Source organism: Trametes versicolor (genome assembly GCF_000271585.1).
Source record: "Trametes versicolor FP-101664 SS1 unplaced genomic scaffold TRAVEscaffold_10, whole genome shotgun sequence".
In the NCBI taxonomy this organism is placed as follows: Eukaryota; Fungi; Basidiomycota; class Agaricomycetes; order Polyporales; family Polyporaceae; genus Trametes; species Trametes versicolor.
The window spans coordinates 1,649,252-1,663,180 of NW_007360330.1; the positions used below are offsets into that span (position 1 = coordinate 1,649,252).

Below are 13,929 nucleotides of genomic sequence, written 5' to 3' on the forward strand. Positions count from 1 at the left end.
ACTAGCATGGGGGCGTCGAGTCCGCGTTTCACGGTACCCGGCAGTGCGCCGCTGTCGTTCCGTGGCCGACGCTCGCAGACTGCGCCCGCAGAGTGTCACGAACTCGAGGACACTCAGAGGATCCCCGCTATTAATTCTGTTGAGGTGTAGGATGCACGGGTCTCGGATGTATGCTTGGAGGATTTTGAAAGAAGGTAAGCATTTACACGGTCTCGAGCACACGTTATGATGACACTGAAGTCTTCACCGGACGCCGGTTGTGCTAGTAGGAGCTTGGACTACCAGCGTGTGGACTATGGGCGATGATGTACAGCGAGCAACTGGACGCATATATATAGCAATCATCAAGCCAAACCTGCTAGTCGACGTGCCGCGGATCGCGATCGGGTGCATGCGACGCACTGCTACGAAAGCGGGTGTTATCGTGTGCGAACACTACCAAAAACGATGTATACTTGGTAAGAGGATGGATGAGGACATTATCTGTGGCGGCGCGTCATATTACGAGAATTCTGATATCCGATCATCAGCCGAAAACCAACAACGGAGGTCGTATACACATGTTATGCTGGTGCAATGATTGGCTTGAGAACCTCAAGGCATGCTTGATAGACTTCCATGTCGGGTCCCGGTGAGTACTCATCATTTGACGTCTCGATCCAAAGCACATCTGTGCCGCTGCGTACTGTTTACGTGACGTACTCAGCTGTTCAGGAAATGAAGGCCGTTACTCGGCACAGTCTTGCGACGCCACTGCCATTCACTTGACCACAACGCGTCCCGGGGTGGTGCGCGGACGTCAAAACCCGCAAAGGAGCAGTTGAGGGTCATGAAGGCTGCCCGAAAGCTTGGCTAGGGACCCACGCGCGTACAACAAATGCCCCAAAGTGAGTAACTGTGCATTAGTGCCCCCCCCCCTTCTTGTTGAATGTTGGATTAGTATAACCCGATGACTAGCCGATCATTCACACCCAGAGTATAAAGCTGCAGTTGGGCGTCCGCATCGAAAGCCTCGGCCCACTTCCGCCTGTTAAGTATATCCACAACGACGTTAAAAACCCTACAATGTCCGACATGGACGCAAGACCCTTCGCGTCCCCTGCTGCCTCTGCGGGCGACAGTGTAGCAGCGCTCGTGAACGATTTGCAATGGATGTGAGTGCGGACACTCAAATTGTAACGCTGCGATACGCATGGTGTGCTGAAAGCTCATTTCCAAATCTACAGCTACTTGATCATCTTGCTATCGGTCGTACTGGCCGGTGAGCACAATGTTCAGTGCGACTATCTTCTTCGCAGCTAAAGCGTCTCGAAGTCGCAATATGTTATGACCACATACTCACCCTTGACCGCGAGATCCGCTATATCTGGAAGGGTCGCTTTTCAATCTCGATATTCCTATTCTACAGCATGCGATACTGCGCCCTTCTCGGGGCAGTGCAGATATTTTGGAATGGTATCGTGAGCACGACGATGGTCAGAGCTCCCACCTCGGTAAGTTGGGCGTCAAGAATATGAACGCCTTACCTGACCGTGGTTGTCTCAATACTAGACGGATAGTAGTTTTCGGCTCATACCGGTCGCCATCAGCTCATCTGTGGGCGTCGTGATTTCTCTGGCAGCTGCAGGTCAATCAAACCACCTACCATACAATGGTGTCTATGCTGACATGACTTCACCTATATAGTATTCGCTGGGCTGAGGGCATATGCCATCTCTGAGCGGAAAAAATGGGTGCTCACCATCGTGCTCGCTCTCGGCTTCGTCATGCCTGCGATACAAATCGTGCATGGCAAACTATCTCTTCCTAAGTCCTATGGGCTCAATAGGTACCACGCAGGTCAACATGATTCGGGGCTACCGCCTCTGTGGACGAGAACCGCCGGTACGGTGACGCGAACTGACCCGCATCCGGTTCCTTTAGCAACGTAAGCATCTTCAACGCCGCATGGAGAACCACAGCACTCACTTCTGTCGTGAAAGCGGTTCGCTCCAGTTCATTATTACTACGTCGCCGTGAACGTTTCTGACAGATGTCCAGCAATTACAGAGACCTTGGTCACGCGAGCGTGCACTGTGTTCGCGGATCTGGCGGTCTTAGTGGTGACTTGGAAGTACATGCGACCCATTGCGACGCCTCAAGCTTTACCTACGGACATTCCGCGCGCAAACGGAAATATGTTCGGGAGAATAAGTAGCGTCGTGGTTAAAGATGGTGCGACTGTCTCTCGCTATTGAATTTGCATATCTTGATGATCAATTATAAGTAGTCGAGGCGTTAGCTAATGTATAATGGCCCGGCACTGGTAGCGCTCTCCTGCTCCTAAATGTGGTCTGGCTCGCCTTGACTAACATAAAGCAGGCACGTTATAGCAGCAGCGCTCATCCCATTTCTCGACTAAATCAACCAGTTTACTTCTAGCTCAGCTCTTCTCTTGGTGTTTGGGGCTTCGGGTACGTCCGTACCCCGTCTGAGGGCTGTCTACCACTGTGCTCTGGACATCGTCACTCACGCGTTATCGTCGTGGGCCCATGGCTCTCATGAACTGCTTTATATAGGTTCACTTGCGTGTTCAACTCGCGTTTCATTTTGGACCTGCAAGGTGCCTCAACAGTGCCACGGGCCTCGGTGCGGGCACAGGGGCCACAAGCCTCGAATTCGCAGCATCGCCCGGCAGCGAACCACCGTCACTCGGTGGCCAGAGCTCGCACGTCGCGCCTACCGAACGTGTCGAGCGAGGGGTGCTCAAATCGCCGAAGTATGAAGAAATGCTTTGATAGCATTTGGTGAGCACAGCGGGTGTGCGGACGTAGCAATAACTTGAACTCTAACCGTTTGCCAGCAGGGGATCATTATCTCACAAGGGGCCACCGAGTGAGGCAGTACTTCTCACTCCTTTGGTTCGTAAAGCCTTGCCATTGTATATTCCGTCCCGGATCCAGACATGCCGGGCAGTGAACTTCTATTGTGTTCCCTTGACCAGCATAATTGAGGACCAAGCGTTACGGCCACTCGATCAACGTGGCTCACCCTGATCACGAGCAAGACACCACAATGCGCTTTGCGTGCGCAAAATTTCGGTGCAACACGGCCACACACGAGATGTCTAAGCGTCCTCATGATATAAATATCCCCCATCTTCCCTACCATGGACGACCTGACATCTCTCCCTCAACCCGCAATCCTAAAGCCGCTCCACACGAATTTCACCATGAACGGCAAAGGTAGGTTTTTTGAATCATACCCCGTCAACCGCCTCTTGCTAACCCCCGCCATACAGAAGGACACAAGTTCCACCAACTGCACAAGATCTGCTTTGAGGACGACCGCACCGTCGAGCGCAGCCTGTCGCAGTACTATGGCTCCCCGCGACTCAATGACGCTCTTCGGTAAGATCCCCAACGCGTGCGTGTAGCCTGCGCGTCCTGACGCCTCTCCGATACAGATACCTCTCTGGGGCATGGGCCCCGTACTGCCCGAGTGCCGAGGACTCCGCGCTTGAGCACCTCCGAGTCGCCGGTCTGCTCCAGCTCCCATCGGAGAGCTCATGGGGCAGTCCGCCCGACGCCTACGACCCGCAGGTCAAATCCCGGGCCGCCCGCGCGCACTCGCTCGCCGCGTACGCGTACTACAAGAAGTACATGGCCTGCCCCTCCCCCCGCGCCGGTGTTACTCCGTCTACAGAAGAGGCCGCCAAATCGAAAGATGCGCTCACGGATCTCATCGAAGCTGCGCGCCACGCGAACCAGTCGGTGTGCATGCAACTCCTCACCCCTGCGGTGCTCCTGGCGGGGTTCGCCTTCCGAACCTTCGTGGAGGACCGGCAGCTCGACATGCGGGACTTCCTTGAGCTGAGGCCGCTGTGGCGCGAGCTGGAGCGGCGCAAGGCGCGGTGGCCGGAGCGTGTAGGCGCTGCGCTCAATTTCGACTTCCCCTCCACGAAGGATCCCCGAGCGTGCGCCGCTGCGGGATGCAAGGCGGTCATTCCTGTGGGAGACGGATCAGTCGGGCAGGATATTGGCAAATATTGCCAGCTCTGCTCCACGGAGGAGACCCCGTCTTATTGCAGCTCGGAATGCCGCGAGCAGGTATGTCGTCTCTCCCTGAACATATGGTTCCAGACCTCACCGCTTCTGTAGGACTGGGCGACGCATCAGATGGAATGCCGGTGCCCGGGCACGCTCCACGGGCCACTTTTCACATCCTACGCGTGTCTTGGACAGCAGCGCGACGTGCTGAAGGGCATGGCTGAGCGGGTAGGATATTGCACGCACGTCGAGGTGATGCGTGACGACGAGGACAGGCACGACCTGCTCAACGGGTCCGTGGTGTGGGAGAAGATGATGCCGTGTCCGTTGGGGATTCCTCTGAAGGTGGTGAAGATCGTATTGAAGGAGTATAGCAAGTAGTTTGTGTTCTGATGCATGGCTGGCGAAGGACGGTGTACGGAGTAGTAAGTTAGCAGACGTTGTCAACTCGCACGTACCTCAATTGTTGGATTTTGGATTTCAACATGAGCGACCGCCTGCTGACCGGCACTTTCCGAAGCGTTCAGTGTTGTGCGCGCCGAGACCCTTTTTTGGCGCTGTCTGTTTGCCTTCGTACCACGACGTAAGGGACAAACAGAATTCTATTCTCTTTTGCTCCTGCCGACTCCATTTCTCGATTGCTACAACCCCACTAGTAGTCAAACACTCATTGTCATGACGGACGTTCGAATAGCTGACTCATAAACCTCCTACACAATTACTAGAAGCCTGCAAAACAAGAACACGTCTACCATCAGGGTTTCCGATAAGGAGGCAAGACGCGACATCCATGGCTAGATCCGGTGGGCGCAGTCGCGGTCTTCACGAGAGCAAGCCGTGAAAATACCGGCGGTATTTTTGCGGACATTAGGCTGTCGACCCCACGGTGAGATATTTACTTAGTACGTGCAAATGGGTCGACGCCACTGTACGTTTTGCGCGCCGCCAAAAAAGATCAAAATACTGATGCAAACAAAGTCGAGAAATAACAAGAGGTATCGAAGACAATTTTTGGCGACACAGGCCCCCAAAAGTTAGAATAGACTCGATATGCCGGTACCCACCCCCCCACCCCCCAAAATATTTTTTTCCGCGACAGCTAGGATGACCGACCACCCCACCCCACCCCCCCTAAAAACGTTTTTTTTGCTCAAAGTGTGCGTGTACGAGCTCGTGTATATATGATCGCAGAACAATATATCTACTAGTTCTTACGGGCACGTTTCCCCTTGCCTATGACATCTGCCGCCGTCTCGGATTTCTTGCGCTTCCCGCCGGAGACCACACCTACCTCAGCACCCAAACGCACACGTTCTTCCTTAGAGACACGATAGGAGTCCTCGAAATCCGCATCTAATATGATCCCGGGGTGCTTTCGTTCGATATGGAGTGCCATGTTGTACGACCAGTGGACACAGGTGTTGTCGAATTGAGCCTCACGAGGAGGAGCCGCGCGGCGGCAGATTATGCATGCGATAGGCCGGTTTGTGCTTGGACCACTCTTGGTTGACGTCTCGGCGGGCGCGAGGCTGAATTTGGTCGCATACGGGCAGTCGGACCACGGTACCAATACCTTTGCAGGTTTCCGAAGTCCGATTCGGCATGTACCTGTCCGCCCGCAGAAGCCGCATGGACTGTCGCCAACCTGGGGGCACAAGAGCGGTAAATATGCGAATGCGTAGATGGCAAACTTGAAGGAGGAGACTAGGATGGTTACTCACTGTAATGAGATGCTTTCCAGGTTCACGTATGCCGAGCTGCGCAGCAAGAATATGCCGTGCAACATGCTCGCGCATTTTCTTGATCGGGACCTCTGTATCACAGATGTAGCATTTCCCGTGGCCGTCCTTGGGTCCAGCCTCGATGACTGCGGTGCCGGGTGCATTAACGAACATATATGTCCCTGAAAAGTATTGCAAGTGTGACATCAATGAAGGGACTCGCAATATGAGAGCCAAATTTGCGCTCACCATCGGATGTGCGCGGTGGGTATGTCCGGGTTGCTTCAAAGGACAGCATGTACTGGCGGTGACTCTTCACCTGGTCCCACATCAGCTCGTTGAGTGCTTCAAGGGAAGCACCGTCGAATGCACGCTGGAATAGAGGCGGCTGGACCCCGGCCAACGTGCAGTGACTTGATGAGCTTGTATTGCCCTCAGTGCTGATCTCTGGAGCTGTCCGAATGAGGCGTGACTTGACAGGTTGCGTGATGCATGCATGGAGCTCGAGCAATGTCGACTTCTTGGATGCAGCACGGCTTGGCAGCGGATCAGTGCTAGAGGGGTTGAAGGACTCATATTCACCGATCCAGACCCAGGTCAAGCCTTCCGATGCTGGTGGTTTGGAAGCCTGGTTTTCCGCTGTCCTAGCTTTGAGAGTGAGGACTTGGCCACGCAGGATGACTTCGGGGGATGTGAGTGCATCAAGAGGGATAGAAGCAACAGAAAGCTTCGCTTCGGTCCGTATCTCACTGACACGAATGACAGCAAGGCAGGCAGAATTCTTGACACGGATGAATGTAGCAACAAAGTCGCCGAGAAGGAGTTGTGGCCCGATAATTGAATCGTCGTCAAGCCGAGGTGCCGAGGGTGCACGAGAATATGTTCGAACTTTCAGGACTCCTTGGACACGGGAGTTACGGTCAGTCGATTTGCGGCCACCGTCTGGATGATTAAGAAAGCAGCGAATTGCAGATGCCTTGTGGACAGGCTTCCCGTCGATGTCAATCCAGAAACGGTCGTCGCGGCGTACATGGTCAAGGTCATCATTGCCCGCTTCCGGAAGGACATCTTCCAGTTCGACAAGAGCGTCAGAATTGCACTGCTCCATGTCATGCAGCGAGCTGGTGTCCAAATCCGTACCCGGGGCAGGCTCCACGACTGAATCGGCCGCGGCGCCACCATCAATGTAGTTGAAGTCTTTGTCAGTAAGACCAACAAAGCTCGCAAATGGGCGGAGGAGGTCGATGTCGCCTGGAAGGTCCTCGATGTTCTCAAATGGCACATCCAACGAGTTGAGCAGTGTCTTGACGGTACGCCATCCATTCTTCCAAGATGTGAGGAGACTGACCGAGCGGACCGAGACGTCACCCTTCCAGGAGCGTGGATTTGTGTGGTCCACTCCATCAACTCCTTCCAGACGTAGCCGCTTATGACCCCGATCCCACTCAGGGTGCTTCGTGTAGATCTGTGCGATGCCTGCTGCCAGAGCGGCGCGATGTCCAAGCTGCAGAATATCGACATTGTTCCCGGGGCCGCTGATGTCCCGATAGATGCCGAAGTTATTTTCCAAGCGGTCAGTGCCATCGAGGGTGAGATGATACTCGGACGAGGGATCAAGAAGCTTCTGCTTCGCAACGGTGATGAAGATCGACTTGATGAGCGACTGGACATCGTAGTACCACTGCCCCGGGCAGAAAGATGTGCGGTTGCGGCGATAGAGGATGAAGAGCATATGTGCAGCAGCAGAGAGAGATGAGAGCTGCTCGGAGAGAGACAGGGTCGGGATAGTGAATGGATCAAGTAGAAAACCAATGAAGCGTCCAAGGACAACAATGGCTCGGTTTTCCAGGGGCTGCGAAAATTTGGGCTCTTCGGAGAGCATCCTGACTGCGCTTAGTAGGGAAACGGCGTTCGGGACGTTCTGGTGGTCTTTGTTATCGAACAGTCGTGTCAACTTGGCGGTACTGTAGTTGAGAACTGATCCAAGTAGGTCTCGCAGACGGACAGATTGGATATGTTCATCGACCACGAGGATACCGGCTGGAAGTCGCAGAAGACTTGCAAAGTCTGGGGACGCAATCATCAGTGTACATAGAGAGCTTATGCAATCAGGACTTACTTTTGAACTTATGCTTGTAGTCTATCGACAGTGTGCGCTCCTTTTTGCCACAGCCAAGGTTAAGACGCAAGAGGGGCTTCAGGAGGTCATAGATGCTCGGAACGGTAGAGTCAGCTGCAGGTTTCAGCTCCATGCACATGAAAAGCCGATGAAGTGCACGCCGTCGTGTTGCATCACCGTCAGATGCGATAGACCAGACATCCCCGCAACCTTCCTTGTCCCATGCATCCAAAGCTGTCTGAATCCAGCGTGCCTGAGAGAGGTCGTCTTCACTCTTGTTGGTCCCAGATATCATGATCGGGAAAGCAGCGTAGTGCTCCGAGTCGAAGGCCGCAACTGTGAGGACCGTCGCCTCTTTTGCAATTGTGAGGGAGCCCTCCTCCAGCGCATCTGCAGCAGCATGCAGAGTCTCAAGAGTGACAGTAGACAGGTCGCATGAAGCTGCGTCCTCTCGAGCCATACCAAGGATTGCGTCACGGCCGCTGTCGTAGCGTGGTCGCTCCTCCAAGGCGATCTCGTCAATCTGGAAGGAATATCCACGAGTCTTGAGCGTACCTCCCAGAATACCAACGCTGAAAAGCGCGTCAATATTCTGCGAGATTTCTGCAGACGTGGGGAATCCAATGGATGGGACAATCTTGGGCGTATCGGAGTGCTCCCTTGTCGTAGAGATCGAGGGAAGGTTGAGGGCCTTTGAGAGCGAGTAGGCAAGACGAGGCCCTCCTAAGGACAAGACCAAGCGTTGGACCTCATAATGCTTTTCCTATGCTTGAAACATTGAGCCAGATCACAACACTGTCGTCCGTATGCGTACAGACTTACCTCAAAACTCTTGACAGCATACTTCCCCTCGATTGCGAGCTCTAAACGTCTTAGGATCTCCCGTGGACCTTTGTTGTTGTTCAGTGCCACTCGTACTAGGCGGGTAACACCTTCGACATCGCCGAAGGCGACAGCATCCATGAAACGCTCATGGTCTGAGAGGCGTGCAGTTGTGGTGTTGTAGCGCCGTGCCATATTCAATATCTAATATCTGGGTTAGTTTACAGAGCTCGTGAGAGTGGGGCAGCAATACCGTCAATTTGAGCTCATTCTTCTCCTCGTTTTTCCGTTCAAGAGCATCCCGCATCTGCTTGTGGTTGTAATACTTCCAGTTAAGACCAATAGGTACCGGATCGACTGCACGACGTCGCAGCCGCTCGACGAGTGCACTGGTGTTCACGCTTGCGCACTCAGAGCACGAAAGTCCTCCCGTACGAGGAGCACGATGACAGGACTTGCTGCGGATAACCAAACGAGCGTTGTCTGTCCAGTACGTGGGGATGAAGTCGAGGTTATCGAGCAGATGGAGTTGGAGGGGGTACATGGTAATGAAGGGGTCCGGGAAGTGGAGGAGCGAGCCAGGGCAGAGTCCAGAATCGACAAGAAGTACTCGCAGCTCGCACTGCAAGAAGTCCGGAGTCAGCGAGTCTGAGTGGCCGGTACCTGGCGTGGGGACCCCATCGGAGATGTCAGCTTCATTTACGGACGAACTTGACGGCATATCTGAGGTCTTGTGAGTGGCGGTCTTGAATGTTGCAACCAATGGCCGAAGCTGAGGGTGTCCTGGAAGTGTTGAACGCGAAGGTTTGCGTGCAAACATGTCGTCCAAACGACGCTGCCCAATTGCCTTGTGCCGCTGCCTAGCCGTCTCCTTGCAACGCGCAGACTCGTAGTGTGAGTTATATGCATGGAGGGAACTCCCATCGCCCAGGTTCACCAGCTCCTCGCATTGCGTGCACCGCTTCAAACGCAACCAGCGGACGGGCTTTCCAGCTTCGCGTCGCTCATCCCAAAAGACCCCGTCTGTGTTAGCCTCGGCCTCGCCAACCGGTCGTCCTGTAGCAACAGGACTGGACAGAGCGGCTTCAGAAAAATGCTCGTCAGTCACCTCGGAGTCCACATCATTGCATTCTGCACCGTAGTCCGTGCTCGGGGGCCCATAGTCGATGTCTGAGGTGTTGTACTCTTCCGAGTCATCAGGGACGCTGATGTCATCGTAGTCGTATAGAGTGTTTGCATGGTCGGAGAAATCGTAGTCGTTATCTCCATATGAAAGGTCATTGTCGGGAGTACGCCTGTCCATGACTTGAACGAGCCTACTTGCTCTGTAGAGCTGTCCAAGGGGTGGCGGCGGTACCGAGTCACGAGCCATCGGGGTAGAAGACAGAGCTGAAATCAGACATAGCCATCCCCAGGTAGTATATATAGGTCTGTCAGCTAGCCACAGTCCGTGGCAGACGCTCATTCACGGTTGAGAGTTCGTCCATGGCGTGTGCCAAGGCGAGAGACAATGAGCGTTCAGTAAACTCGCCGTATAGGCGCCCGCCGCGGGGTCCCAAACCGCCCTAATCGGGAGGGTCGGACCTTTTCCGCCGTCCCTAGGACAAAATATATTATTGTCCTACCACCCCACAACCAGGGCCCCCACCCTCCTAGGGCCTGTGTCAGGTCTCGCAGACGCCGATACCTCTTGGAAATAAGCTCTCAAATTCTTCGTACAGATCTATACATGCCACCGCTCTTCGCCAGACGCGGCACACGAGACTTCGAGCGCGAAACGGTATGGGTGTTATACATCGTGACGCAGAGAAAAGCAATCACGTTCCCAAGAACTTACTGGTGGCATCGCAGGCCGCGCACGCCGTTCTTGAAAACAAAACAAATAAGTCAGCAACAGACTCGACTGGACACAAGAGCGCTCAAACACACACGTACCACTTGCTCCGGTCAGTCAGACGGCGAAGCGACCGCGAGCGTCTTCCCAAACGCGTAGTGCGTCTGCCTCTCCGCGGTGAACTTCACGTGCGCGCCCGCCTGGAAGACCATGACGATGTCCGAGCCGCCGAGCTGGAAGTGCGCGATCTCCTGGCCCTTCTGCACGGGGTCGCCCGCCTTGACGCCGAGCACGACGGACGACACCTGCGCCATGCCGATCGGGAGGACCGCGACGAGCCCGAGCACCGGGTTATTGATCAGTACGAGCCCGCGCGCCTGGATGACTTGGTAGCCCGGGTTGTCTGGGGCGTTCAGGCTGTCCATCGGCTCCGCCGCGCGCGGCTGCATCTTGCGCCGCATCCCGAGGCGCGGGCGCCCGCCGCGCTTCGGCGCGTCCACGTCGTCCTCGACGACCTCGACCTCGAGATAGCAGAGGCCCTCGATCACGCGCGCCTCGACGACAGTGCCCGAGACGGGCGCGTGCTGGCGGTGGTAGTCGTTCGGGCCGAGGAAGGAGTGGCAGAACGTGCCGCCCGCGAACGTGGCCCCGAAGTTCGTCCCGCCACAGCGGTCGTCGAGGAGCTGCTCGATGCTCCATGGGATTTACCCTTTGCGTCGAAGCGGCAGGTCGCGGAGCCGTCGACGGGCCACGAGCCGTCGAACGTCGCGTCCGCCGGGCTCACGATCACGGTGTCGTCGCAAGGGCAGTCGATCGGGCGGCATTCGGGCTTGATGTGGCGGGCAAAGAACTGGTTGAAGGTCTGCCAGTCGACGCGCTCGTAGTCCTGCATGTGGTAGCTCTTCGCGAGGTAGAAGGTGTCGATCGCCTCCGGGGTGATCGACTCGGGCGAGTCCATCCACTTGCCCATCTCCTTCGCGTACTCGATAATCCACTCCGAGAGCCAGGTGTATGGGGAGTGGGTGCTGGGATGGATGGGGCTCTGGCGCCGGACGAGGGGCAGCATATCGAGGACGAAGTAGAACATGCAGATGTGGTACAGAACGAAGGTGCCGTCCTTGTTCTCCGACGGCACCCACTTGAGGAACGAGTCGTAGTAGTCCAGGTAGTCGGCGAGGGTCGCGATGCCCCACTCCTCAAACTCGGGCAAGCCGTAGCTCTTAGCCGTCTCGAAAGCCTCCTCGAACTCCGCCTTGAACACGGGGTCCTCGTCGAGATAGTCTCGGAGCCGTTGAACGACGTCGAAAGACATGCCTACTGTATGAAGCAGATGAGTTACATCACACTCTCTGCGTCCAAACGTCCACATACCTTAGGTTCTGACATCGACGGTCGAGCTGTAGGCAAGTATATATGGCGGTATGCTATATTGACGGTATAGGTGAGCGCGTGGTCTAGGGCAGGGGAAGTAGCACGCACCTGTGGTGCGGTCGTCTGGAGCTGGGGACTTGCAGTATCAAGGCCGATGCCTTTATACCACTCCCATCGCCACCACCCTTTGAACCACAGGGCCAGAAACAGAAGAGGTTCAAACCTCCGTTGACAAAGCGTGCTTGAGCGGCGGTATGGATGTGCCTGTTCCGATGCTCTTCTTGACGTCGCTGAGAGCCAACTTGAAGTAGCCGTAGGCGCTATGACCCCGTTACTCTACCATTAGCGGTCGGCTCGTGTTGACGAAAGCGCGGTACGAAAGGAGCCGGGCGACGACTCTGGTCGAGTGCGTGCAGCCACAGTCCCCTTCGACGCACGCAGAACATACTTCCAAGACTCGATAATGCACAACGCCGTCTCAACCGCCGGAGAACGTGCAGGAGGTTGTCCACGAGGCTGAAATTACGGAGGCCGCTGCGTTTGAGCACGTGAGCAGGGAATCCCTGAAGAGACCCCGGTGACGGCACGGCCGGAGTTACTATCCCAGCCGCACCAATAGGTTGCTGTATATATGGGACCCAAACGCGCTGATATCGCGCATGCATGGAAACCTGTATCGGCTGAGGGCTTTGGGCGAGGCCCCCGTCAGGTGCAGGGTACTGCTGAGGTGTGTCAATGATTACATGTTATACAGCCTGACGACGTGGCTCGACAAAAAACTGACGCACCGACGAATGAGTGATATCCATGACTATAGTGACAAAAGCATATTATAGAGGCCCTCCGTGTCATGATTAGTAGGCTGGGGCCATCGAGCCCCGAGGGCGTGTTGGGCATCGATGTTCTTGAGCGCAACAGTAGCGCAACACGCGAGTCAAATGACACAACACAGGGCTAGATACTATGCACAAGGAAACTTACGGTATGTATGTACATACGGAATCACACCCATTCGACCCACCACCACCGCCACCGCCGCCCACACTTACGGCGGCCCGGGGCAGGCAGGCAGGCAGGCAGGCAGGCAGAGAGGCGTGCGCAGATGCGAGCGACAGAGGAGAACAGCAAGTTGAACAACAGCAAAACAACATGCAGCAGCGATCAGAGAGCAAACCCCGCCCCACCCGACCAACGACGACCATACCCTACCCGCCCCTTCCCACCACCACCACCCCCGTGCGCCATGAACCACAAGATAGAAGACCCCACTTCGCATTCAGCAGAGATTTTATACTTTTGCTTCGACCCGCACCCGCACCGCACCCGCTACACCACCGCTACGCCGCTCATTGCTTCGGAGGCGGGCCACCACGACCGCGACCGGGCCCACCGCGTCCCCTGAAGCCGCCACGTCCACGGTCACCGTTGATGGGCGCGCCTCCACGGGGACCGGGACGCTCGCCGCGCTCCTTGCGGGTCTCGACGTACACACGCGCCTGGCCGGCGCCGCCGTCCGTCTCGATGCGGATACCGCCCTCGCCGCCCTGAGGGAGGGGCAGCGACGCGGCGATCGCGCGCTTCGCGGCCTCGAGCTGGTTGAACTCGAGGAACGCGCACACCTTGCTCCGGACGATCTCGAGCTCCTTGACCGGCCCGAAGCGTGCGGTAAGAGTTGTCCGGAGTGCCGCATCGGTGATGTTCTCAGTGACGCCCTGGGCGAGGAAAGCGACTATGAGCGTTGAGGCCACTAGAGATGACAATTAAGACGTACCTTGATGAAACATTGCGCTGTCTGGACGTTCTGCGCGGCGATCAAAGCGGGATGCGCGTCTTGCCGCGCTAGTGGCCGCGTCGTAACGTGAGGAGCGGGCGACTGCGGGCCGCTCAAGGGAGCGGGTGACGCACTGCTGGGCGCGGGCGCTTCGCTGGTGCCGCGGGACTGGGCGGCGACGGCGGTACCCCAGCTCTTCGCGCCCGTAGCAGCGAGCGACGCCCACGTCTTCGGAGCAGACGGTGCGGGCGCAGCGGGTGCGG

General features: G+C 56.1%; 5 protein-coding genes across 5 annotated transcripts; 2 read left to right on the plus strand and 3 right to left on the minus strand.

Annotated features, from left to right (window-relative positions):
• Positions 1-1,316: 1,316 nt before the first annotated feature.
• TRAVEDRAFT_103286 (uncharacterized protein) lies at positions 1,317-1,787 on the plus strand (the record flags this gene model as incomplete). The annotated part of the gene is made up of 2 exons (XM_008044168.1): positions 1,317-1,497; positions 1,687-1,787. Coding segments are annotated over 2 exons (282 nt in total), but the record flags the coding sequence as incomplete, so codon positions are not given.
• Positions 1,788-3,211: 1,424 nt separating this feature from the next.
• TRAVEDRAFT_22904 (uncharacterized protein) lies at positions 3,212-4,409 on the plus strand (the record flags this gene model as incomplete). The annotated part of the gene is made up of 4 exons (XM_008043556.1): positions 3,212-3,224; positions 3,281-3,389; positions 3,446-4,088; positions 4,140-4,409. The coding sequence occupies 4 exons, from the start codon at positions 3,212-3,214 to the stop codon at positions 4,407-4,409; spliced, it is 1,035 nt and encodes a 344-aa protein (XP_008041747.1).
• A 2,952-nt stretch (positions 4,410-7,361) lies between these two features.
• Positions 7,362-8,885, minus strand: TRAVEDRAFT_130388 (uncharacterized protein; the record flags this gene model as incomplete). Its single annotated transcript, XM_008044169.1, has 3 exons — positions 7,362-7,816; positions 7,869-8,631; positions 8,691-8,885. Coding segments are annotated over 3 exons (1,413 nt in total), but the record flags the coding sequence as incomplete, so codon positions are not given.
• A 1,752-nt stretch (positions 8,886-10,637) lies between these two features.
• TRAVEDRAFT_22906 (uncharacterized protein) lies at positions 10,638-11,836 on the minus strand (the record flags this gene model as incomplete). Its single annotated transcript, XM_008043557.1, has 2 exons — positions 10,638-11,207; positions 11,309-11,836. The coding sequence occupies 2 exons, from the start codon at positions 11,834-11,836 to the stop codon at positions 10,638-10,640; spliced, it is 1,098 nt and encodes a 365-aa protein (XP_008041748.1).
• A 1,405-nt stretch (positions 11,837-13,241) lies between these two features.
• TRAVEDRAFT_51265 (uncharacterized protein) lies at positions 13,242-13,894 on the minus strand (the record flags this gene model as incomplete). The annotated part of the gene is made up of 3 exons (XM_008043840.1): positions 13,242-13,607; positions 13,667-13,734; positions 13,801-13,894. Coding segments are annotated over 3 exons (528 nt in total), but the record flags the coding sequence as incomplete, so codon positions are not given.
• Between the last annotated feature and the right edge of the window lie 35 nt (positions 13,895-13,929).